Consider the following 27,664-nt stretch of genomic DNA (forward strand, 5'->3'; position numbering starts at 1 on the left):
TCTGAATTCAGGTGAGATGTTAACACTTTGCTTGTCTTTGTGAATAGGTTCATCCTAAGTTCCACTATAAACAGGCTCATGACTCAGGCACAGACACTTCTTGCGTGACTTTTTCCTATGATGGTAATGTCCTTGCCTCTCGTGGAGGTAGGTTAAAAACTTTCTTTTTGATGTATTTCTCCATATAAAATGATCATCTTTAACAAATATGACAATAATACCCTAGTGCCTAGTAAAGCTTGCTGTGATTTTTGTTAATGCACCTTTGCCAGTCTGATTTCTTCATTAAAATACATTTCCAACTTTGTAACATTGTTTGTATTAAAAATTACCAAGTAAAAAGTTTAAATATTTACTTATTTTTTGCCTAAGTTTTTCATTTCGATTCAAATTCCGTAAGTGTTTGAAGCCTCCACAAAAATGATCTTTGCTTCTACCTTGGGAAGTTTATAGATGATCACCTAGATTCTTTCTATACCATTTTATAATTCTGTGTCTGGTACTTCAAAGTCTTCTATTTGTTGCTTGACCATTGCTTTTTTTTTTTTTTTTCTTCCCCAGTTCAAATACTAACCCAATTTAGTTTTTTTTTAAAAGTCTATGTCTAGATGAGATTTTCAAAAATGGTTCTATATGGTCATATTATAAGTTTACTTATCCACATGCATATGCTTAGATACAGCTTCCTAATTTTTTATCACATAGATAGGTTGTGTATTGATAGAAGGAGATGGAGAATAGTGAAGGCAGCATTATGGGAGAGTATGAGACATAGCTGAAGATTTTCCTATAGACCCATTTGTGGGGAGAGAAAAATAGCATGGTAAGTAGGCTGGAGCCATGTTACAGAGGGTCTTAAATATCACATAAAGAAAAGAAATACTAATAGCATGGTAAGTAGGTGGGAACTGTGCTACAGAGGGCCTTATATAGCCTTTATTCTGTAGACCAAGGGAGGAGCTACATTTTAGGCAGGTGAATCTAACAGTGCTATATTTAGGTATTTATTCAGTCACTCGACTACTGTATATTGAACATCTACTATGAGCTAACATTATGCTAGGTGCTGGGTATAAACTGTAAACATCATAGACAGAATCCTTTTCCTGAAAGACTTTACAACCCAGTGTAAAGGATAGTGGAAGTGAAGAGAGAGGCAAGAGAAGTGGCACAGCTTTCCCCTCAATTTAACTAGTCCCTGTCCTTTTACCCTTGGGAACTCATTCAGATTCTCTTTAGGGAAACTTTACTATTATATCTAAACTACTCTCATTTGCATAACTTTAAAAAATCCATACATATACATGTAATTCTCTATGATACACATGGCAAATGTGGATATGTACAAAATATGTATTTTGGTCCATCAATTCTAACCTGCTACTTGAGTTCAGAGATGACTCCCAATTAAAATTCTGTATATTCTTTTTTTAAAACAATGGTTCTCATCCCAAGAGTGTATCTGAATCCCCTGGGAAAGTTTTCAAATGATGAGTGCTCCACTTAGGAATTCTTACATCCACTCTTGCATCTTTGGGATGGTATATCCAAGTCTCTGAGGTGGAGTTAGGGGAGAAGAGGGGAAAAAGGGAGAGTGTAGCTTGAAAATTCTTCACAGGTGATAAAATAGGTGAGCCCATAATTACTCAACTGAGTAATTACCCAGTCGATAATTACTCCCTTAGAAGTATAAAAGTAACTCTATTTCAGTCAAAGCCGTTTTGGTGATAATTCTTACCTTTCCCTTCCATCACACACACACACACACACACACACACACACACACACAAGCTTTTGGATAACTTAATTGGTCAATACCACATGTATACTGTATTCCATCATTTTCCTTCCTGGATGTATACAGTATGGCAGGTAGAAGTCTATTCAGCAGAATCCTCAGGGTGTTACAAGGTGCTTCTGCTAGCTGCATAACCTGCTGGATTAGATGGAATTAATACAGGTTAATGTTTTCTTATTATTTGAAGATTGTGGGGATGTGTAACTTTTTTTAAAGACTAAAAGCAGACCGGGTGCAGTGGCCCACACCTGTAATCCCAGCACTTTGGGAGGCCGAGGCAGGTGGATCACTTGAGGCCAGGAGTTTGAAACAAGCCTGGACAACGTGATGAAACCCTGTCTCTACTAAAAATGCAAAAATTAGCTGGATGTAGTGGCGCATGTCTGTAGTCCCAGCTACTCGGGAGGCTGAGGCAGGAGAATCACTTGAACCTGCAGGCTGAGGTTACAGTGAGCTGAGATCATGCCACTGCACTCCAGCCTGAGTCACAGAGCAAGACTCCATCTCAAAAAAAAAAAAGACTAAAAGCAATAAAGTAACATTCCAAAGGTGAGCCTTACAAAGTTCTCCCAGTACAAGCAGGTCCTGCATCCTGCCAGTTGTGGATTAGTGCACCTGCCAAAAGTTGGGTTTCAGAGGAAGCTTCACTGTAAAAATGGGGATTTTTACTGAACTCTTTATTCTCCTCACTTGTACCTGATTCTCATTCCTTATTGGACCCAAGGGGTTGAGGCAGGTCCCAGCTGTGGGCACTGGGGAGAAAGAACAGCGAAAACATTATTTATATGAGTTTGGCTTTTGTTCTGTTCAGGAATTAGCCCTATAGAAATATTAAAAAGGGATTTTTAAAAATTTATTTTTTAAATAAATATGGAATGCTTCACAAGTTTACATGTCATGCTTGTGCAGGAGCTATGCTAATCTTCTCTGTATTGTTCCAGTCTTAGTATATGTCTGCCAAAACGAGCACAAAAAGTGATTCTTTAAAAATATTCATTATTCTTTAAATGGCTTGGTAAAGCTGTACTCCCCAGCAAAGTGAAGAATGATAGCTATAGGTAGAATTACACTGGAGGGAAGGGAATCACATGGCTCACCCTTATTAATGTTAATGGATAGCTTTACTCACCAGTGGGAAAAGGAATCTGTTGTGAATTGAACTATTTTCAGTCCTGATAGTTGTTAAATTAAAATCTTCTCAAGAAGTAATGTATGCTCAAATACACCACAGGGGAACTACCATCTGCTCTAATATCATACTTTAGAGTAGATTCTCCAGGGTTCCGTCTAGCTTGCATCTATCTGGAAAGTAATTTCTGGAAGCCCAATTCATTATCAAATAGCTTTCAACTGTTCTTGCGGCTGCTGTTTTCAAGCTCTCTGAACAGTTAAAAAAGTAAAACATGCTTGTGTGAATCTAGCTTCTTTCTTCCTTTCTTCCCTCTTTCTCCCCTTCCCCTTCCCTTTCTTCCTTATAGTTATACATTAAGTGTAGCAGACTCTAAACTGGGAGTGAGTTCTTTTTGCACAATTCACTTTTCTGTCTTTTTTTCCCCCTCATTCCTCTGTCAGGTGACGATTCATTAAAATTATGGGACATCCGACAATTTAACAAGCCACTTTTTTCAGCCTCAGGTCTTCCCACCATGTTTCCCATGTAAGTAGCATATTTTAAATATTTGATCGGCATAGAAGAATGGAAAAGAAGTACTTTTACCTTAATGTTAATTTATATCATATGTCTTTTAGATCTTCTGGAAAAGAGACTTGAGTGATCAAAATCTTTTTTTTTGAAATATATATATATATATTTTGCACATTCTTCAGACTTCACTTTTTTGAAGTTAAAATTATGTATTTGATTTATTCATGTGTTTGTGTGTATTGTATGCATGCACAAGTCTTGGGGTAGTAAAACGTATTTTAAGAAATTCAGTTGTTCTTTTAATATTGTATAAATGGCAAGGTAGGCTTTTTAAAATTTGTGGTTTCTAAAAATTTGAGCTCTAGTCAACTGGGTGCCGTGGCTCACGCCTGTAATCCCAGCGCTTTGGGAGGCCAAGGCGGGCGATTCATGAGGTCAGGAGATCGAGACCATCCTGGCTAACAATGGTGATACCCCGTCTCTACTAAAAATACAAAAAGTTAGCCGGGCCTGGTGGCAGGCACCTGTAGTCCCAGCTACTTGGGAGGCTGAGGCAGGAGAATGGCGTGAACCCAGGAGGCGGAGCTTGCAGTGAGCCGAGATTGCACCACTGCTCTCCAGCCTGGGGGACAGAGCGAGACTCCGTCTCAAAAAAAAAAAAAAACAAAAACAAAAAAAAACACTGAGCTCTAATACCATCAAAGTAGTTTTTAATATTTACTGAGCATTTATGATACAGCTCTTTTTCTCATTTTTTAAATCATTCACATCAGTAATTCAGCATGCTTCACTTGTTCAGACTGTCTTGCTGAACACTGTTATCTCCAATCTACTAAACTGGCACCTGAAACTTTTAAAGATTTTCTTGAAGGAGCTGAGGTAAAACTTGACCTTTGAGTCCTATAGTTGGTACCTAGGCAAATTGTTCTATTTTGGTAGAAATGAAATAATGATCAACAGAGAAGAGCATGAAGATAATGGAAGTGTCAAGTGAAGGAAACTGTGATAATGCGGTACTAACTCTAACATGGTCCACTGCCCATGGCATTTTATGTTAAAACAAACAAACATGAGTTTATAACTGATGACAATTTTTTGAGCTATTATACCTGCTGCAAGTAATGCTAACTATATAACTTGTTTGGGTCATGTCTTAGATTAGTCGCAAGCAGATGGCCAGACTGCTAACAACAAGAGCCTTGGAATCATAGCCATCAATTAGGTTCCACCAGTGCAACCTGTGGCTCATTTCATGGTGCTCAACTTGACATAACTCAAATTATTTGGGGGTGATGGTAGTGGTGTTAGTAAAAATAGTTTTTAAAAAAATGGCCAAAATAATCATTTTACTTAGACATTAGTCATATATATATCTGTCTGTAGACACTCTTAATGTCTATATTAATTTTTTCACACTCCCTTTACATTAAAAAACATTACAATGTAGAAGTTGAAAAGCACAGATTCCGAAGTCAGACTGCCTAAGTTTGAATCCCAGCTGCACTACTTACTTGTGTTGCCATGTGCAAGGTGTAATTAAATTATTTTCTTCAGTTTCCTCATCAGTAAAATATGGATAATAACTATCACATAGGATTGTTGTGATGATTAAACAAATTAATGCAAGTGCTTGACTCATAAGCCCTATACAGGAGTTAGCTCTTATTACAGCAATGTTTATATTTTATTTAATTCACTAATTATTGCTAGATTGTTGTGGAGGTCATAAGCTTATACTCATAAATGCTTTTTTTCTGTAGGACTGATTGCTGTTTCAGTCCAGATGATAAGCTCATAGTCACTGGTACATCTGTTCAAAGAGGATGTGGCAATGGCAAACTTGTTTTCTTTGAGCGTAGGACTTTCCAAAGGGTGTATGAAATAGACATCACAGATGCGGTACGTATATTCTTTTCTCCTCAGCCTTGAGAATACATAAAGTTTTCCTCTTACCCATCTTTTGGTTTTGTTTGTTAAGTAGAACATAAGCCCTGGCCCTGAGAGCACGGTGATAACTGCTTTTCACTCTAGCATAGGAGTTATCAGTATGTTGTGAACTGCTGATCTACCCTATCCCTTTCCACAACCCAGTGTTTCCTATGGGCCTACACTTTAGTAGGAATTTCAGCTGGGCCTGAGATGTTTCCCCCTCTCTACCAACCAAATTGAGGAGGGAAGAAGATGATCATCATGTAGAATACAGAAAGGAGCACCCCACAATGGGCATGTTTGTGAGGATCTAGGCATTGTCGATGAAAGTGAAAGGTTAAGAAGTGACTAAGTTTAACATTGTTCTTGAAACCATGAAAACTTTGACAGAACTCTGCTTGTGTGGGTTGTAGTCATTAAAGTCAGGCTCAGCTTGCACTGAACTTAATTGCTATTTAGTTATTTGGAAATTTAAAACATTTCAGATTTAACTTCTACACTTGAAAAAAAAAATTAGTTTTCTTCACAGATTTATATGAACACTAAAACACCAGCATTCACTTGTTCATTCATTCATTTGTTCATGTCCTGAGACTGAGACTGGAGCCACATGTTATACAATAAAGAATGAAAATTCCCAGAGGAAAATTTGACTTCCTTTAAACTGTGTATTATTATTTACATGGTAAGGCAAATCATTGTAATTTTCTCAGTATGAAACAGGCCAATTAATGTCTGTGTACATTTTCTTTGGCTCATTGTCAGATCTTTTAGTAATGTCCTGTATCTTAAACAATGTTCTTATGTAGGTTTTTCCAGTTGTTTCAGCTCTTGGTAAACAGTTGAGACATATTATGCACTTAAGTGACTCAGACAATTGAACAACTGTTTTTAAATCACCAGCAAAAAACTCCTGTCTCTAATGTTTTAGTATTATTATGAAGTCTTAATTTGCAGGTTCTGAATGTAAAACCACAGTATAGTTAGAGTATTATAGGAAAAGTGAAATAACAATGAGATTAATTCTACATGAGTACTTATGTTTAATAGATTCTAATCTCATGACATAATTTGAAAGGTGCCAGCACTCACATTGATTTTTCTGGGTGTATTAGGAGCCAACTAAAACACTAGAATCAAAGAAAACAATCGAATCTATCAACTTTCATCTCAGAAAGTAAAATTATTGTAATCATTTGTTCCAGATGTAATCTGTGTTCTACTATGCCTCTAAATGACTGTACATTTCAGTATCACACTTGATGTATTTTTAAATTGTAGCTTAAGTTGAAGTGTAAATAAATTAAGGAATGTAGACATATGATTGCACTTTTAAGGACATGCTGGGCTTCTGTAGTTTATAGGAAGAACATGCTGTTTGCTGGAAAAATCAGTGTCTCATAGTGTGATACATTTGTGTTCTCTGTGTTACTTTTATAGGTAGATCTTTTTCTCCATAGTACTTACCACCGCCCCTCATATATTGTATGTTTGTTTGATTTTGTCTGTCGTCTTCTACCAGGATGTAAGTCACACAGGGCAGAAACTTTTTGTTCACTGCAGTATCCTTGGAGCTTTGAACAGTGCCTGGCACGTAGATAGCTCTTAATATTCATTGAATGAGTGAGAGATATACTTGGGAAGTGCAAGTAAGGCATATTGTAGATCATAGGTGTGTCTTTGGAGAGTGAGGCAGGAGAGAGATATCTAGAGTCAGAAAGGTAAAACTGGTCTTGTATACAATAAGAAAATGACTATGTTGTGTTTTTTTTTTTTTCCTTCAAAGCAAAGGAAGACACATTCGAATCTAAGTTTTGAAATGGTTAATTTTTGTTGAAATATAAAGTTTAGTTTTATAAGATTTGGTGAGTCTGTGTAGATGAAGCCAGAAATTTATAATTTGGGAGACTGGGTGAATGTTCATTGACATAAAAATACATAGAGATAAAATAAAGCAAATTTTGGAAGAAAGTGAATTCTGTTCTTGATATGTTGAGCTTGAAATACCTATAGGACTTCTGTGTAAAGATACTCAATATGCAGATGGTTTAATAAGTTTGGTGCATAAGAGAAAGAAGAGACAGGTTTGGTAAAAACATTTTTAGTGCATAGTTGAAATGTTGATTGCTGATGGTTTGGTTAAGGTAAGGGAATAAAGGATAGAAAAATGAGCCGTAAGAAGCATCATCATTTAAGAGACGAGCAAATGAAAAGAAGCTAAGAAAGGAGAAGTTTCATTAAATAAACAGAACATACAATATTGAATCATCTTAAAAAAGTCAGAAGACAAATTATGAGATCTATTTTAATAGATGGATGAAGAGAGAACTTCAAATAGGAACAAAACCACACCCCCTGAGGAGTCCTATTAAATTGTTGATTTAGTGAGGGTGAGGGCTTATTGTTATTGTTAACATCAAATAGTATCATTTTTCTGTTTATATATTAGAATGCTATGTTAAATAAAGGGGCTTTTAACAGTGCCTTTGACCTATTGTCCCAAGTTTTACGTCTTCTTGGAATGTAAATAAATAAATAAATAAATTTCTTGGAATGAATGAAAGGTGAACATTTTGCTAGAAGAGCCAAAAGACACCTCTTTTATAATTTTGTGTTGGAAATACCACACTCCACGGTAATAAGGAACTTAACTGTGTGTTTTAATTTGCATAAAAGGCAGCATCTCAGATTCTTAATATCAGCAGTTAGTAGTGTACTTAGTTGACTAAGGCACAGACAGTGATGGTATTATGTCTGTCCTAGATGTGTTCATTTACTGAACACGTATGATTGGTTACGCTCTTCCCACGCTGTCTTCTAAAACAGAATAAACCCCTACATGCTTATATTCTAGAACACCAGGCTCAGTATAGGTATATGGAGCCAAACATTGTTTTCAGTCAGAAAATGTTAACGATCTTTGCAGTTATTCCTATTAACTAAAAAGTATCTTCACAAAAACATAGCTTTTTAAAATTACAGCAAGGGCATTTTCTATAATTATTTTTGAAACAACGTTTTTTAAAAACCCAAAACTTGTTCTAATTCTGTTCTCTGCATTGTCATATTCTCTGAAAAATTTCCTTTCTATATTCAGTGTAGAGATTCTCAAGTCTGTTTGCTGCGAGATGGTATATATTTCTTTAACATTTGCTGTTTCATCATACAATGTTTGCACACATTTTACAACTCTGCTAAAATTTTTAGACATTTCCCTTGTAGTCTAATTGCATTTCCTCAAATTATACACTGAAATAGTTTGTTTGTGTCCTCACCCAAATCTCATCTTGAATTGTAGCTCCTCTTGTGTTGTGGGAAAGACCTGGTGGGATGTAATTGAATCATGAGGGCGTGTCTTTTCTGTGCTGTTCTTGTGATAGTGAGTAAGTCTCTTGAGATCTGATGGTTTTATAAAGGGGAGTTCCCCTGCACCTGCTCTCTTGCCTGCTGCCATGTAAGACGTGCCTTTGCCCCTCCTTCACCTTCCACCATGATTGTAAGGCCTCCCTAGCCATGTGGAACTGTGAGTCAATTAAACCTCTTTCTTCTGTAAATTATTCAGTCTAGGGTGTATTTTTACTAGCAGTGTGAGAATGGACTCACACACACACACACACTCTCTCTCTCTCTCTCTCTCTCTCTCTCTCCCCCCTCTCTCTCTCCCCCCTCTCATTTATTATCTAATTCTTTGTGATTTGAATAGTATGCTTGGCCTCTTAGATGAATTCCAGAATATAACTTGAACCTTGAGTTTACAAATTCACTTCTTTTTTTTTTTTGTAAGACAGTACGTTATGCTTTTTATGTATTACATAAAGGGCTTCCATTACTCTGTTTTATATAATAAAAGCATAGGAAAGAAAGAATGGATAAAATACAACTTGGTGATGACATGTCAGTTTTTAAAATTAATTTTATTTAGCTGAAATTATTAAATTTTAAGCTTTTCTTAAGAGCCAGTATTTAGGGAAATGCTCTGAAATAATATTATTAGCTTGGTAGTTTTTCATCAAATGATAATTTATTGTGAAATGACTAATAGAATTTTCTTTTTAACTAGTGTAAACCAAGGGACATGGTTTATGCAATTGTACCAGTATACTACCATTTATATTTTTTAACTTAAGCATGGTTAATCAGGTTGTTTTAACCTGATATTGTTTCATGGTCTCTGCACCTCATTTGCTTTTGGCAATAATTTCAGAGATAGCAGGCATTCCCATGGGTAAAGAGGGAAAAGGAAGAAAGGAAAAAAGCCAGGAATTTTATACCTGAGCCTAACTTCTTTTCTAATTTGTTTGTTTGCTTAGGTACTTTGGTGAGAGTCCTCTATTTTTGTAAATACTGGCTGAACAAAATGAGGATAAGAAACAATTAAAAAACTAAACCTTTATTTTTGAAAACACTGCTATATAACATCTAGCATAACCTAGCATATGGCCTCTGAAGTGACAGAAAAGGAAATATGCTTTGATATTTTCAACTAATATGCCTTGGACATTTTAAAGTTGATTGAAAAGGTCTGGCATGATGGCTTATGCCTATAATCCCAGCATTTTGGGAGGCCAAGGCCGGTGGATCACCTGAGGTCAGGAGTTCAAGACCAGCCTGGCCAACATGATGAAACCTTGTCTCCACTAAAACTACAAAAATCAGCCAGGTGTGGTGGTGGGAGCCTGTAATCCCAGCTACTCAGTAGGCTGAGGAAGGAGAATAGCTTGAACCTGGGAGGTGGAGGTTGTGGTGAGCCGAGATGGTGCCACTGCACTCCACCCTGGGCAACAGGGTGAGACTCCATCTCAATAAATAAATAAATAAATACATTAATTAATTAAAGTTGATTGAAAATCCTAATATTAACATAAGAAATATGGTAGTAAAGGTCTTTTAAGGAAGGAAAAAAACCTCATTTTTGATTTCTAGATAGTATGTGTTTTTCTTTAAGACTTTTTTAGATAGTAAAGAACAAGGATAATCTTACGTTTTTACTTCCTTCTATCATGGCTTGTTTTTCAGAATATCCCTTTCCTGCGAGAAATGAAATGTATAATATGCATGCCTCATTCATGTTCTCTAAAAAAGAAAACTCACAATATGAAGTATTTGGTGTCTTCTGTCAGTTTGAAATATTATGATCATCATTGTTTTCAAGAGGCTAACTCTATAGTTTGAGAAAGCATATATTCTGGAAATGAAAGTGCTAACACTTTCAAGTTGATTGAAAAGGCCTGGCGTGGTGTAAATGTTATACATCACATTTTGTATGTGATGTATAATTACACATGTTATACATGTAACATAATTATGCATAACATAAATTTAAAGAGTGTATATTCTGGAAATGAATGTGTTAACACTTTTCATTTCACACAAAAAGTTTTTGTGTTATTATTAAGAGAGAATATTGATGTTTTAAATTCAGAGAGATTGAAGAGGAAGACTAAATGGATAAAAAGAGCCATGGTATAATAGACCCGTTATGAACCTAGCTATTTATCTTAATTTATAATGTGTAAGGGACATACTGGCCATTCAGACTACAGTCAGTCTCCATTATTTGTACTTAGGGAGGGAAGCAGAAAGATAATTCAAATTAATGGATATTCCAGAAATCCTCAGAATTGGCTTTGGAATGTATCTTTGTTCTTACATTTGAATGTGGATATAGCTGATCTGGGAATTCACTTCAAACAAATTAATGATACTATACCTGTGAAAGTTTGACTCTGAAGGAGTTGAGGAACTCATCTGTTCTTTCATTTCTTACTGGGAATAGAATAATCATCTATTTTACTGATATAAAGTCCCAACTCAGGCAGAATTGCACCTCCTTATAAGTTTCTAAAAATAAAGGAGTCAAGCATTGTCTCTGCCCAGAGTCATACAAGGAGTAGTAGTATACAGAGAGAACTTGAGCTATCAGCACTGCAAATGCTAACTGAAAATAAACTTGAAAGACTACATTTGGCATTTATCTGCCTTCTAAAATATAGTGAAACCTCTTTAATGTGAAACACAAGGAAATGGAAAAAATGGGCTCTGAATTAACTAGCTTTCCATTATCTGATTTTTATTATAGAGCAATCAGGCAGCTGGTTGACTAGGGAATAGCATTTGCTTTGAATTATGTGTATTATTTTGAATAACGTGATACCAGGTTAATGAAATATTACTATAATTCACTTTTTAAAGGAGGATTAAACAATGCATATCCTAGAGGGAGCCTGAGTAACATATTCTTATTTAATAAAATATGTATATTTGCCCACAGCCAAGTGATAGGACGGTGTACCTAATTAACATAGGTGTGTGGAGCACTTGCTCACTGAGAACAGAAAGGTGGAGTCTCAGAACACTGATTGTTTCTTGGTCTTCCAAGATGTATGAATATTTGATAGGAAAACTGAGAGTAAGTAGAAAATGATGGAGTTTTAGTGTAAATTTGCCAGTACATGTTCTTTCTCTGGCCCTATCTTTTTTCCAGGATCAAAAGCCAACTTCTAGCATGGCTTATTAGGACAGTATTTTACTGTCAAGAAGTGCAGTGGTCACTTAGTACTACTATCTCTAGGAGTATTTTCTTTAATCACTGGAGAAAAGAGATGCCAGTGGAATATGGTGAAAAACATTGCATTTTTGCTGCCTTCATAATTTGGACTACAAGACCACCTTGAAAAACTTAAACCCTTTTTGGGGAATTTCCTAAAGCAAGCAGCACACACGTTTAAATGGAAACTTGAATTCAGCTGGACTTACCTACTAAGCCAGCATCAATAAGACTTGATTAAATTACTTCTTTGATACTCTTCTCAGCCATCTCTAAATTCACCTAGAGGTATCTATATTATGAAGGTTCCAGAACAGTTGTTCTTCATATTTGAAGAATACAGTTGAATGTTTATCTGTAGGCACACGAGAGTAAAGAGAAAAGATATCTCAGATTTCATGGTGGTTTAACTGTTAATATCTATGACATAAAATCTTAACATGTTTTCAGGTAGGGGAGATGACAGGAACTAGTTTAGTGCTGATTCCTTTTTATTATTTTAAAAATTATGATACTGTAAAATTGACCTTTTTAAGAAAACACACAGTTCTGTGATTTTTAACGCATGTACATATTCATGTAATCACCATCAACACCATCAGTATACAGAACAGTTCCATCACCCCCTAAAAACTCCTTTTTGCTATCCCTCTATAGTTTACACACTCACCCCTTCTTCCACCCCCAACTCCTAAGCCCTGGCATTCACTGATCTGTTCTCCAACATTATTGTGTTACGGTTTCAAGAATGTCATATAAATCAGCAGTCTCCAAGTTTTTTGGCACCAGGGACTGGTTTTGTGAAAGACAATATTTCCACAGACAAGACCAGGATTAGGGTGAGGCAAGTGAGATGCCTTCCTCAATCACAAAGTTTAGAGGGCCCCTAAAACACTTAGTAATCAAGATAAATAACATTTTAATGCAACAATATAAAAAACGCAAGAAATCTATGATGAATAAAATACCAAATTTTTAAATAAAAATGGGATCAGTAACAGTGCTATGCCAAGCTGTATTACAGCCTAAGGCAAAAGGAAAACTCAGTTGGACTGATCCTGTCTTTATTTAAAATGTTGATGTTTTGTTTGTCACAGATTTTTTGTTTTTATTTTTTAACTGTTATTATTGGTGGAGACTAGAGTTGGGGAAATGGTAACTCACTTCTGCTTGAGTGATACATTGAATTCTGGACTTCTTCCCAAATCCTCCTACTACTCTTTACTTTTCAGAGTTCTCAGATAGGTACCCTATGCCTTCTGCCCTGGTTTTTAAACAACATTCAGAGGGAGAGACTGAATGGAGTATGTTTCTGCTGTCTACAATGGTGATGGAAAAAACAAAATGAAGCAGTACGGATTATAGCAGATGTACCTAGGAGGAAGCTTCTAAGTTAGCTACACGTTTGGAGGGACATTCATATGGTAGGAAATAAAATAATGTCATTGATCCTAGAATGAGTCACCTCTCTTACTTGGGTGGTATGTTCCCTTGACATAGCTATGCCACAAGGAAGAGCTACTGGCTTTTGCTTAATTAGCTGCCATTGGTATTAAGCATACTTGGCTCAGTTTCTCAGTGTTATTTTCCAGAGCTCATTCCTCTTGCCTACCTGCGCACTATGACATAACTCTCCTGTATAAAAATTAGACTTAACAGATTTTACAGCTTCCCTAAAGAGTTCATTTTTATGTATGAAATCCCTCACCGTCAGATCATTTTTTTTCTTTGCTTTTAGCCTCACATTCTCATGTTTAGAGCCTACATCCTTTGCTCTGGTCCTCATGGAGTTGGAGAACAGCTGGTTAATATCCTCTGTTTCCTTGAAGATTATAAAGTTACTGTTCAGTCTTGTCTTTGTCTGAGGGAACCAAACTTAGTCTTTTGTTCTTTTTTGTTTGTTAACATTTCCTTGTGGATCTTGTTTTCTCCACACTTCTGTTGTCTTTGATACTCTCTACTCAGCCATTTCTAAATTCTCCAGTGACCAAATTGAAGTAAGGGTCTCCTCAGGGCTGATGGTGTCATGTGGGTGGTAAGGGCATCATCATATTACTAATGTTTATTCACATAATGCATGGCACATAGTAGATGCTCAGTGAAGATGTATTTATTAATTTTGCTTTACCTTTTATTACATTTTATTCTGTTACATTCTTGTTGGGACTAACTGTAATGTCCTTTTCCTTACCACCTTCTCAAGTTTTTATTTTTTGGTTAATAGTTTTTAAAAATCAATTTGGAATTTCAGTGCATGTATTTTCTTTTTTTCTTTTTTTTGAGACAGAGTCTCACTCTGTCGCCCAGGCTGGAGTGCAGTGGCATGATCTCAGCTCACTGCAACTTCTGTCGCCTGGGTTCAAGCGATTCTCCTGCCTCAGCCTCCCGAGTAGCTGGGAATTACAGGCACCTACCACCATGCCTGGCTAATTTTTGTAGTTTTAGTAGAGATGGAGTTTCACCATCTTGGCCAGGCTGGTCTTGGACTCCTGACCTTGTGATCCACCCACCTCAGCCTCCCAAAGTGTTGGGATTATAGGCAAGAGCCACCACGCCCGGCCACATTTTCTTTTAGAATTGATGAAAGAAGTATGCATTTATTTTAATTGTCTACTTCTTTTTTTTTTTTTTTTTTTGAGACGGAGTCTTGCTCTGTCGCCCAGGCTGGAGTGCAGTGGCTGGCTCTCAGCTCACTGCAAGCTCCACCTCCCGGGTTTACGCCATTCTCCTGCCTCAGCCTCCCGTGTAGCTGGGACTACAGGCGCCCGCCACCTCGCCCGGCTACTTTTTGTATTTTTTAGTAGAGACGGGGTTTCACCGTGTTAGCCAGGATGGTCTCGATCTCCTGACCTCGTGATCCGCCCGTCTCGGAATTGTCTACTTCTTAAAATTTTAGATGATCATTTTTTCAGATTTACTACAAATAACCAGGTTTTGGGTTCATTAGAGGAAACACAGATTTACTGCAGATGCTTAAAATATTGGTAATTTAAACTCCACTGAATATAATTTGTTTTGATTCTTACACTATTAATGAATATGATATGTTTCCTGGATGTATTTTGTAACCTGTACTCTGTGCTTTGAAGCAAAAGTTGTTTCTTTGAATTTGATACTTTATCAGAAGTCTAATCACTACTCTTCATTAGAATACGGGACAAATACTGATGTGATATAGTACTTATCACTTTGTTTTTCTCATCTTTATTATCTCTTTTTTTTTTTTTTAATTTAATTTTATTTTGTTTTTTGAAACATAGTCTTGCTCTGTTGCCTGGGCTGGAGTGCAGTGGTGTGATCTCAGCTCACTGCAACCTACACCTCCTGGGTTCAAGTGATTCTTGTGCCTCAGCCTCTCAAGTAGCTGGGATTACAAGCATGCATCACCACGCCCAGCTAATTTTTTTTTGTTTCTTAGTAGAGACAGGGTTTCACCATGTTGGTCAGGCTGGTCTCGAACTCCCGATCTCAGTTGATCTACCCAACTCAGCCTCCCAAGGTGCTGAGTGAGCTGTCATGCCTGGCCTCAATTAACTTTATAAATTTTTTGTAACTAGCACATTCTTGATTCAGGTGCAGTTTTTTAGATTCTCTATTCAATGTTCTCTTCTTTGAAATAACGTTTACTATAGGAATCCAGATTCAAACCCTGCAGTGAAGCGTCCTTTCCTATGACCACCTATTTAACAATGATCTCATTTGGGAAGTTACAATGTGAGATGAAGGGCCAATCACGTGCTATCTTAGACTTCGTGAGCAAAAGAATGAGGACCAAAAGGAGGGCTTATCCAGTTTAATAGTTTATCCATTTCCTAGTATCATTTAACCCCATAACAAGCTATATTTAAAAAATCCACTCCTTAGTAGTGCCAGCATTTGCAAATGAAGGTTTTTCTGCTTCTATTTGTAGTCCTTCGAAACAATAGAAATAGTCAGTGTATCCCTTTTGATTAAACAGGAACCTTTTCCCCCCTTCTCTACACAAGAGTTTGATATTTTATTTAATAAGTATTTACATTTATTTAATAGGTATTTAAACTTCTGTAGACATGATTGCCATGAATGGCAAAGCTAGATAAGGAATTAGCCACTAGGTAGTACTTATTAATTTTATTTATTATATTATTATATTTACTTATTAGGTAATACTTATTCACTAGGGAGAAACATACTTCCTCTATAAAATGTAAAAAAAGAGAACTTGATTTGTAGATGTTTAAAAATGTTCAGAATGATACTTTTCTTTTCATAATGTGTAAACAAATAATACAGTAATGACTAGAGCTCCATTGTCTAACCCTAGCACCATATCACATCCCACTGAGGGACCAAGTAAAGGACTTTATGTCTTGTAGGATTTTCTGACAGTTTTTCTCCCTCAGCCTGAATCTGATGAATGATCTTTGGTAACAAGTTTTCCAGCTGTTGTATCAGAATTCTGGCCAAACTTTCACAAGTATGTATAGTGTGGGGAAGAACAAGGTCTATAATTAAAATGTATCCCAGGATAGTATTTTTCCTTTATGGAAATGATAGATAATGGTCTTGTAGGAGGATGGGTTGTGACACCCCCAGAGGACTAAATAAAAGTATAATATTTAAAACATCTTTACCTGTACTATAGTAAGATAAATAATATTTTACATATCCTGTGTAGTTTGTCTATACAGGAAGATTCAGCTTTTCCTGTGTTTTCTTGGTTTTACATACTTAATGATTTCCAAGATCTGATTACATATTTTTTTTATCTAGCAGTTAGAGATTTAATAAGTTTCATGCATTACTGTTTTATATATATAAACACAGGATTGGTGGTCATTATCTTTATGCCTATCTCTGTTAATAAATGAAGAAATGTAAAGGAGCCCGGGTCTGTGTAGACCAAACATAGAAAAACCAGGTGGAGTTTGGTTTACAGTGTGGGTCTTAAGTGATCAGAAATAGACATGAGGTGCTTCTCATGCCTTTTCACAACCTGGTCTCCATAATAAATGATAATATCTCATATAAACAGATGAGGCGCCTCTTCTCTAGAAATGACTAGCCTGAGGCCCCAGCGCCTGAGGCTCCTCTTAGGCATGAACTCCATATCTTGACACACCTACCATATCTTGGTATCCCATTCTGTGCCCACCAGTGGGAAGCTCTGCTGCATCTAAGTGAATCCCCTGGGGTGGGACCTCTGGGGTCATTTGCCTTGTAGGATGACCACCCACCTGGGTCACTCACCCTGTGGACTCCTGTTCTCAGTCTCCTGTTTGTTTCCTGCTCACAGACTATCATTAATAAGAATAATTACCAGACTTTCTTCAGTCATTACTTGTGCCTTCTTTGCCTTCACAGATTCTTCTCAAGTAACAGGGCTGAAGCAGACTTTTACTGTTTTGAATTAGATGAACAACATTGTATTTAATTTTCTTTCCCAAGAGACCTTCCATTTTCTCTGAGAACTTTTTCTCGTGATGAAATTCTTTAGGCAGGTTTATTATCAGATACAGATGGGATTCATTTAGTGCCAAGGATGACTACTAGGTTCCAGATTTTTGCTGCTTTAGTGGTTATCTTTATTTTATAGCACAGACTGTAAATGAGTTATTTTAGTAAAAGCATTTTTCACGAGTTTGGTGGGAATTAATTTGATAATTAGATGCCAGTTTTTAAAACACATAATCTGTACATCTGTATCAAATATGTATGACAGGTGCAAAGCAACACTTTCCCTTACTTGGTTTTTCTGCAGCAGCCCCCACATTTATGAAAATACTATGGCATTTTTTCTTTTCACCATTGCACTCCTGTCTGGCCTAGTAGAGAATTTTTCAGGATAGGGAAGGGAGAAGATTGAGAAGATTTCTGGAAAAAAAAAAAAAAAAAAAAAAGACAGTTGCCCCAAGTCTGGCCCATGGTAGAGCTTCCTTGGAATTGGGGGAATGTAGAAGAGGGGTAAAGGAGAGGCATATGCTCACTTAGCAAGATGTGTAGAGAAAATGTCTGCCTTTAAACTTTTCCGTTGAGGGGATGTCTGTAGAGATCAGGTGGTGCTGATGACTCTTAGTTATTGGAGACTGGGGCTTACTCACCATATTTGCTTCCTGAACTTTAGAGGGATGAAGCCAAGTCTTGTGGCCCATGCATACGGCAAAGCCATCCCAAGTCTGAGAAAAGCAAGGCTTTGGGAGAGAATGGAAGGAACAAAGACAGGAAAAATAGCCTGGAAAAGTTGAAACAATTCCTATTTTACTCTTATACTTCCCTGGCCCAATATTTTAATATAGAAATAGTTGTTCTTTCTCTGTGAAGAAAATCTTGGGCTTGTGGAAATCTGAAGAAAGTTCTTTCTCCAGTATTTTTTTGTTCTTACCTGTTTTCTTTCTATTTGTTTTGGGTTCACATCTTGATCTGCTTTCTTAGTGTCTGGAATCTGCACACACACACACACACACACACCCATTCAAATGTGTTGGATAGTCCCGAGGATGTCTGTAACTCTAAGACTGCCTCTATACAAGTCTGCAAAATTGTGTGACAGTCTCCTTCACGGTCAGGTGTCAGGCTTTTCATTTGAAAATTGTGAAAAATGCTTGTTCAGGGAATCATGGCCTTACCTTATCCATTCTTGTACTGTATGATACTGTATGACAAAAACCAAACGTGAAAAAACCAGGTGGAGTTTGGTTTACATTATGGGTCAGCAGCTGTGGAGGATCCGGAAATGGGGTTTCAACATAATCGTGTTTAAGGTATAAAATTATGAAGGCTGTTGGCTTTCTTTTGGCATGTAGAATAAGGGCGGTGTTTAGATATGTGCATCGCAGATCCCTAAGATGTTATGCAGGCATGATTTCTTTTATAGTAACATTTGTGAACTGGGAACTAATGGGCTTTTTTTTTTGGTAAATGATTTTAGTAATTCCTGCTTTTTAATACAAACTTGCTAAGGTTTCTACTGGGTTAGGTGAGTTTGGATATGATTAAATGTCTGCTACCTCCTTTCCTCCCCATCTTTCCAAATAGAGCTTTGCATGGTTAAGTAGTAAGGGAGTGAACAGTGGAGTTGGAGAAACCTGCTTACTCTTCTATGTGCAAGTTATTATGTGACCTTGGGAGAGTTACCACTCTCTACAACCTCAGTTTCTTCATCTGTGAGATGGGATGAGATTATTAATTTTGTAGTAGTTGTGAGGACTCAATTATATAAAATAATACAAAGTTCCAGTACCTAACAGTTCCCTTTCTACCATGTCCTAAAATGTAAATCATTTCTCTCTTTGGTTTCCTTCTCCTCCTCCCCTTATTTGCTTCCCTGGTTTCTCTAAAAGTAAACAAAAAAACCACAGAAATAAATTATTTGGAAATTTTTGTGGCCTTTTCACTTTTGCTAAGGGGTAATTCCAAAATTCCTATTTTGGAATTTTGACACTGCTAGCTCGACATCGTGCTGTCTTTCTCCCCGGCCTACCCCTCTCTTTTTTCTTTGCTCTCTGCAGGGAAGAAAAAAATCTCTCCGTTGAACACATTAAGGTCTTGTAACTCCTTCTAGTCATGCTTATGGTCTCCTATTCCAATTCTTGTCTCTTATTTTTGGGCAAATTTATGGTTACCCTCCACTACCAAATTAAAGGGTTAAAATGAAAATGGGCTTTGGTTTAAAAGAATAAGCTTAATTTTGTGCTGAAATGTATAGTTCAGCTTCGACAGCTAGAGGAAGCCATTAGTGAACCCACATGTTTTGGGAATTGAAGTAGATTAGTGTAAGAATAAAACACTTTGTCAATTTATTTAAGCAAATCAATTTATTAAAATATGCAGACTAATTTCAGAACCTAGTTCTTTGCACTGCAGTGGCCTTTTGCTATTTGAATCTCATGATACAATGTGAGGGCTTTCTCTTTGATTCCGTAGATCTCATGTCTTGATGTTCCTGACTGGTTCTCTGGTCCTTTGATTCAAATGTGCTCTCTATGCTTTATTTGCTATATTTCTCAGTAAATCCATAGGTCTGAGTATGTCACACTCCCAGTAAAGAAGCACTTCTTCAAGAACAGGATGAAGAAAGTTTGGGGTGGTTGGTTGATAGAAGGATTGTACTCTTTCTAAGTATTTATAGCTCATCTGTCTTCTGATGATGGTTCCTTAGGCTTCTAGCAGGCACGTGTCGCATTGTTGTTAAGCAAAGCCCGGTATGTATGTTTGACAAGTTAGCAGCGTGGCAGCTCAGCTTGCTTCCCAGCCATGCCGCAGTCTCAGGGATTGTTTGGTTTGGCAGGTAGCCAGCTCTCTGCTATAAGATGCATTTCCTTGACAGGATAAAGTGTGGAGCTGCATTAGCTGCAAAGTTTACAAAGGTTAGCTAAACACACACAATAAATATTAATAAACAAAAAAGGCCCACCCACCTTTGACTTTAAATTTTGTTTCTTCATTTCGTGTTTTAGAATCCTTGTAGTAGTTGATTAATAACTGGTATTAGGGTAATTGAGCCTTAAGTATCCTCTGCCTAAGTCAGATTGCTCACAGGCCTCTCATTGGCTGCTTTGGTTTCTCATTGCCACAGTGCATGGGGCTCTGTTTAGTTTAAGGGGTCTTATTTGCCTCTCCCTGTTTCGGCTTGAAAGGAGGGTAAATATGCTTCTCCCTAAGAACGTATATTAACCAGCTATATGTGTGTGTAAAGGCTCTGGATGGTACAGGATGTGAACAGGAATAGAGGTGAGGTGTCCTTGGACTCCCTGGAAAGCAATCGGACCTTGGTCTGTTGGCTTGTGCAGTTGCTTCTCTCTAACATTTACACCCTCAGTGAAGAGGGAGAGAGTAACAGTAACCTGCTGCCCCTGGAAACTGCCTGTTTGGCTGGATGTCTTGGAATTTATCAGGCCTACATTGTGGATCTTTTCCAATTCTGTACCCTGCTCACTTGAAAACATATTTGAGAACTAGTAATCTTAGACTGCTTAGCTGGACCTCTAGAGAACCAAGAAAGAGAAATAACTCTAATACTATGCCCTTAATATTGTCCTGGGCCATTTATGGGTGGCTGAGATTTCTGAAAGCCTTTGACAGCCCCTTTCATTGCTCTGTGATTCATGTACATTCTCTCTCTCTAGGACCACATTAGGAGGAATCTAACCCTGCTACATTTGTAGGATACCTGAGTATAATAATGATATGAGGAAGTCAAATTATTCCTCATGGAGTAATGATTTTAATTAGAAAATTGTCTCCAGCTTTACGTAGCAGAGCAATCCATTTAGGCATGGGTGAACTGTAGCTTTTAATTCATCCTTCGGTGAACATTTGTTGAGCACCAGACACTAATCTAGGCACTTGGGATATGTTGCCAAACAAAACTGACTGAGATCTCTGCCCATGAAACATGTGTTCTAGAGGGGAGGGCAGACAATCAGCATCATTAATAAATAAGTTATATATTATATTAAAAGATGATAAATGCTATAAAAAAAAGAAAAGCAGAGTAAGGGGAGTTCTGGGTCACTGTTTTAAATTGAGTGGTCTGAATAGCAAGACATTTAAGCAAAGACTAAAAGAGATGAGTCTTGACTCAGATGGATTTCTTCTAGAGAGGGTTTCATAAACATGACTTCATGAAGTTGTGTTTGTGACTCTCCTCATGTTTCCATATACCTGACTGTGACCATCTGGGAATTTCCAGTGGTCTATCTCAAATTAGTCTCAGTGGTGGAGCACCTAGAAGCTGCACTTTGTAGACCATGAGCTGTTGATAAGCTTAATTCCATCTTCCCAACCAGGAGCAATTTTATTAGGAGAAAATGTGACTTTTTAATGTATATATTATAAAGTATGTTTTACAAGCATAGGTACAAAGCAACAACCCCCCCTCCCCAAAATACCCAAACTATCAAATTAAATATATCTTATTTTTTCAAGTTTTTCTGTTAATATTTACTCACTATTATATTTGTTTTATCATCTTTTAGCACTTGCTAACCTGAGTAGCAGGTACCATAGATTTGAGAAAAATTGTGGAAAGAAAGCCTAAACTGTGAAAACCTGCCCTTTTAACTTAATTTTCCCCTCAACTAATGGGGAAAACACAGCCATTCTGATTTGATTTTCTCTGTACAATATCCCAGTCCTCTTCAGTGGTACATAGATTAAGAACCACTCTTCTAGAGTAAGTCTGTTAAATCAGATATGAATTAAATAAATGTCTTGTAGACTCTTTTCAGCTTTCTCCTTAATTCCTCTGGAATATCAGGTAAGGGTTTGTAGCCATTTACCTATTTTTTTGCATATTTTTTTTTACCATTCACATGGGAGTCTGAATTTTTACCTTCCCTCCCTCCCTCCCTTCCTTCCTTCCCTCCCTCCCTTCCTCCCTCCCTCCCTTCGCACTCTCTCACCCAGACTGGAATGCAGTGGCACAATCATAGCTCACTGAAGCCTCAAACTCCTAGGCTCAAACGATCTTCCTGCCTCAGACTCCTGAGTAGCTGGGACTACAGGCACATGCCACCATGCCCAGCTGGGAGTTAATGTTCTATCAAAAAGGATCTCAGAGATTTCAAGATATTCTATCTTAACAAAAGAGTGGAATGATTAGAGACAAGGAAACAAAGAAATTCAGCCCAAAGTAGATTTAGGAGACAGTAGTCATGATTTTCATTTTACCACTAGAACTATAAAATGCTAATATCTAATCGTACCCTTTTCCCCTTTAGTCCCTATATATAGTTTGGCAAGTGATAGATTATTAATAATCATTGATTTAATGCTTCCACTCATATCTTGTTCTATCAGAGTGAGTTCTATAGAACCTAGTACATGGGGTTTCTGTTTACCAACATTACCTTCATCTTTTTTCTGTTTAATTCTGTCCACGCTACCCCTCCCACCTCTGCCCTCTTACCACAGACAAAAATTAAAAACAGGGTATAGTTCTCACTGAGAACTTGTGGTTCTTTTCAGTCCCAGAGCACCACTTATTTTCCTCACCAGTAATGAATTCATAGGATCATAACTTCCAGTGAACCTTCTCTTAAACTGCTTTTCATTCAGGTTAATGTCAAGTCTTCATATTTTGTATCTGTTTTACTTCTGCTGTTATCCTGCTGTTTTATCTCATAGATAGGGAGACATTATTAAATGCCTGCAAATGTGTGTTGTTTCTGAAAAAGCTTTATGAGATTTGGATCTTTGTGAACTAAAAACAATAACCACCTGGTCTCAATCTGCCGTCCAGAGGGACATACTGTATGTGTGTAAGAGCATGAAATCCACTTCAGTGGTTAAGTGTAACTGAGTTACGTGGATTTAGCATTCCATGATGCCAGCCTCACGTGGTAATGGACCTGGGAAACCTAATTTTGCGATTTCAAGGCTGTCCAGAAAGGGAGATAATGTCAGGAAGAGAACATCTTTTTTATTTTTATGGAGTATCACCCAGATAATAAGTGATGGAATGGAACTAAACTTCAGGAACACAACTTTATGGTTTAAAAGCAAATGTATAAAAGTTAGAGGTAAACCATCAGGATGATATTTCATATAGTAGACTAGCCATCAAAGTACCAGCAGGATTGTTTCCATTTTTATCTGGCCTCTTTAGTCAACCACTGCACCTCTCCTTTGCAGAGTGTTGTTCGCTGCCTGTGGCATCCAAAGCTGAACCAAATCATGGTTGGAACTGGAAATGGATTGGCTAAAGTCTATTACGACCCCAACAAGAGTCAGAGGTATTTCATAAGTATTGCCTGTTTTAGATGGATGACAACAACTGGGGGGAGGGATTTCCCTCCCACCCCCCGCTTTTATTCATTCCCACTTTGATGGAGATCCACCCATTTAGAAAATGCAGCTGGCACAAAGTAAAGCCTCAAACTCCTGATATTGTGCTTTAAAAAGGGTTTGAATATCGCCCTTGATCCACACTGAATTCAAAGCGAAAGTTTCCTGGAGATTTGCAGTTGTTTAGCTGAAATGTTGAGTGCAAGGGGGAAAAATGTTCTGCCCACTTTGCATACCACCCTGGACAGAGGCATTAGCAGCAATACATGTAAGAGATTAACAAAGTAGGGAACTAACCACTTACAGGAAATGGAATCAGCTTGTCCATTTTGCTTCTTTCTTTTTTGGCTTCTAGCAGTTACTGGTTTGGGTGTTTGGCAAGATTATTCTCTGCCCGCAGGAAAGGCAGCACAGATACGTTTCCCCTCCACCCTCATGCCCACCCAAGTTTCAAACTTAAGTATACCACTGTATTTCAAAAGTCTGAAAATGTAACTAGAGGTTCAGTCAGTTCCTCAGTTATTTCCACTTTGCTTAGGCACAAAGACGGATATGTGTCATCACCCAAAAAAAATGGTTTTGTTTCTGTCTCTTAAAGTACAGTGACTGATCAGCTCTTTCTTTAGAGTAAGACTTGGTTAACTAGCATTAAAATTCACATGTGAAATTCACTGGGGTCCCATATAAACCTGTTTTAAGGTCCCACCTCCTTTGAGGAGAGGAAAGCCACCCTCTATTATGAATATTCATTGGCCATAATTTTGCTCTGAATAGAAGCAGACAGCCCCGTCTTCCTTCAGAGCTTCCTGGACTAGAGCTGGAATCCTGGCCTTATACAATAAAGTATATTTATGGTATTTGAAAACAAATAGGATTTTATTTGTTTTTTAAAAAAGAAATTAAAAATGCTAATGTACTTCGGATTCGAGTCTGCTTCACTTGAGAAAATGATGAGCCTCATTTGATAGCACCCATTTAGAAGGCACTTTCTGTGGAAACTTTGCTTTAAGAAATTTACTTATTTGTATTTACTTCTCTTGAAAAGGATAACGCTCTACTACTAAGGAGAAGTGCAATGTTCTGAGCACATTTTTGGTTAATCCTACACATTCTTGGGCCATAGCCCCTTGGCAACACTGCCAAGCCAACTCAGTTCCAGACACTTGTACTCTTGTATTTGAAAAGTGGACATATGCCATTTGGGGTGTAGACCACCCAGGTTGCTTTCATCTGAGACATAAACTAAAATTTTAACCCTATGACCTTTAGAGTTAAAAGGTTGGGTAATTTTATTAAGATCTTAAAATTTCACATTATTCCTGTAGGCTTTGTAAACTTGTGTCCTGTTGCCCTGTTACCTCTCCAGCCCTCTTGCTTGGTAATAACCACTGACTAACAGACTTGCTTTTCCATAAGTTTAAGCTTTTATCCCTGAGAACCCATCTGTTGCCATCCCTCAGAAGGTCAAGGACTTGAGTAGGTGAAGTACATGCACAGAGTATGTTCCTGGAAGTATCTCATGTTTTCAACATGAAATTTTCTGTTTCTAAGACCAAGTAAAGAAAATAATTTGCTTTTACACCCCTCAGGGGAGCAAAATTATGTGTGGTTAAAACCCAGCGGAAAGCAAAACAAGCTGAGACTCTAACTCAGGACTACATCATCACCCGTAAGTCATTAACATGCCTTCCAATCATGCATCTCTTATACTGTCACGTGGTTTTGATTGCATAGCTTTAGAGACAGAGAAAGCCCTCAGAATTCAGGCATATATTACAAAATTGCCCATTCATCTGGGTAGGACTACGAGTCATTTAACAGCTAACCTCTTTGGCTTTTGTGACTCATCACAGGGACAGGGTTATTTCTGCAGCTTTCAACCCAAAAGGAAAAAGCCTATGTGAGCCCAATACATTATAGCAGTTTTTTCAAGAGTAACAGTCTGTTCTAAGTGTAAACAAGAAAGAGTGCTGGTCTTGGAATCAGGAGGCCTGGGTTTGTCCAGTTCCACCACTGACTGGCAATGTGATGTTGAACAACTTAACTTTTAATCAGGAGAGTACGGCAACTAGAGGAAGGGTCTGTTCCAGCTTCCTCTGAAATTCTATGACCATGTGCTAGACTGATCCACAGGAATTTGTAAAATAAATTAACTACTTGGGGTATGAGTAGAAAGGTTACTAGGGCAGAGTGGTTTCTCTCAGATATGTCACACAACCTCATTAATCTGGCAGATACGTGTTTCCAGAGCCACAATCTCAAACCTGCAACAGGTGACAGCTAGGAAAGAAATAATGGATGCTACAGCGATTAACGTTAGCGGATGGCCCTGTGGACTTTATCAGTGACTCAGTCTGGAGCCCAGGGGGCGCTGTACTGCCGGATTTTTTTCACTGGTGGTGGGTCTCATATGAGACCAAGTCCCTTGGAGCTTATGACCAGTAAAGCGATCCCATGATACTTTTTGCAAGAGTAGAAGTGTTAAAGTCACTGTCATAACCAGTCTAGCTCATGTAATTACATGCGGCCTACTTAAATTCCTCCAGTCGTTTGAAGTGAAAAGCTATTTTTCCTCCTCCTAAAAATACTGTTGTGTTGTGTTGCCCAACTGAGTGACGGGTGGCTATGTTTCTCAGCTCCCCTGACTCAAGGCAGGCATGTTTTACTGGTGAGTGATATGGTCTGCCCCTAGTTGGCAGTATAGGTAGAAGGTAGAAGGTTTGAGGTGTTATAGACATTTTATTGATATTGTAAATTCCCTTTAACCTTTCCCTTCCTTCCCCTGGTCCCCTGGGAAAAGTTTCTTTTAAAGGGGGTTTAATCTGCATGTAAGAGTCAGAAGAAATTGTGCTGGTACTTTTTGGGGGCAAGAAAAAGAGAGTTATTTAATACTTCCCTAATAACGCTTTGCTTTTCCCCTAGAATATTATACTGTTTTCCTTTTAAATTCTTATAATCTTTTATATTCTGAAATTTAATTTTGACATTGAGTAAACAGCAACAGCAATAGAACACATATTGCTTTGGTTCTTATTTTCTTATTTTGCTACTGTATAGCAGGAGGGATAAGGCCCCATTAAGAGATTTAGGCACCCCTTGCATTCACGGCAACCTTTATCCCAGTTTCAGTGGGGTAAGTGTTCCTCCCTTCCGATTACTCAGTGTTGTCAACTCCTCCTGAGAGGTGGTCACATTTCAGAAATGTGTGAAGTGATTCCAGTGTTTATGAGACATCTGAGGAGACTTCAGGACTGACAGCAAGCTGTTGGCATTATTTACATTTGGGTCCTGTAAGAAAAAATAAGAGGCAGTCCCAATATGTGTTTCTTTTCGAAACCTCAGTAATTAAGTTTTAACTGCTCCCCATGGTTTGGGAGATGGGGAACCTCACCGATGTTTCCGTGACAATATTTAACAGTATTTCCTGAGTGCCGTTAGCTGCCAGGAGAGGTGAGCAATGAGTCTGGTCTCAAGCAAAATTGGCTAATTGGCTACAGTAAGACTGTCTTTTATTATTACATGAAGGCTGTTATTGTGACTTCCATTTCATCTTTCAGTTAGTCATGCTTTTTAGCTATGTTTTTGGATGGAAAGATTATTCTTATAATGAAATTTTTCAAATGTGACTTCTTGTAGCTCATGCCTTGCCTATGTTCCGTGAGCCCCGCCAACGGAGTACAAGGAAACAGCTGGAGAAGGACAGACTGGATCCCCTGAAGTCGCATAAACCCGAACCTCCTGTAGCAGGCCCAGGTGACTGTGATCCAGCTAGTGACCTGCAGAGGGGGTTCAGAGGCAGGGTGGGGTAATTGATATAAAATTGGGACGGTCTTTTGGGCCTGGATGCTTCTTTGTCTTCAGAGAGATTTTGCTAGTGTTTTTTTGAAATGTTTTCTTTTTAGCTGCAGAAGAGCTGATGCAGAATCTGGATGTATAAAGCTGATAAAAATTGAGCTGCTGTGCTGAAATAGGGAGGAAG

The 27,664-nt window shown here is 37.7% G+C and overlaps 1 protein-coding gene and 1 non-coding gene across 4 annotated transcripts in view; one reads left to right on the forward strand and one right to left on the reverse strand.

Annotated features, from left to right (window-relative positions):
- Nucleotides 1-27,664, forward strand: part of WDR70 (WD repeat domain 70) — a 386,140-nt gene that overhangs the window by 329,467 nt on the left and 29,009 nt on the right. For 2 of the 3 annotated variants that reach the window (XM_033179392.1, XM_033179393.1), the window contains exons 11-16: nt 48-147; nt 3,371-3,455; nt 5,204-5,342; nt 23,533-23,633; nt 25,275-25,354; nt 27,322-27,438. In XM_033179392.1, the coding sequence (XP_033035283.1) occupies nt 48-147; nt 3,371-3,455; nt 5,204-5,342; nt 23,533-23,633; nt 25,275-25,354; nt 27,322-27,438 (622 nt within the window). The remainder of the gene's footprint in view (nt 1-47; nt 148-3,370; nt 3,456-5,203; nt 5,343-23,532; nt 23,634-25,274; nt 25,355-27,321; nt 27,439-27,664) is intronic. The other variant, XM_033179394.1, reaches the window with a different exon arrangement.
- LOC117066160 lies at nt 2,663-2,766 on the reverse strand. Its single transcript, XR_004430160.1, has one exon. It is a non-coding gene; the product is annotated as a U6 spliceosomal RNA (small nuclear RNA).

Source organism: Trachypithecus francoisi, unplaced genomic scaffold (genome assembly GCF_009764315.1).
Source record: "Trachypithecus francoisi isolate TF-2019V2 unplaced genomic scaffold, Tfra_2.0 Lachesis_group2, whole genome shotgun sequence".
NCBI lineage: Eukaryota > Metazoa > Chordata > Mammalia > Primates > Cercopithecidae > Trachypithecus > Trachypithecus francoisi.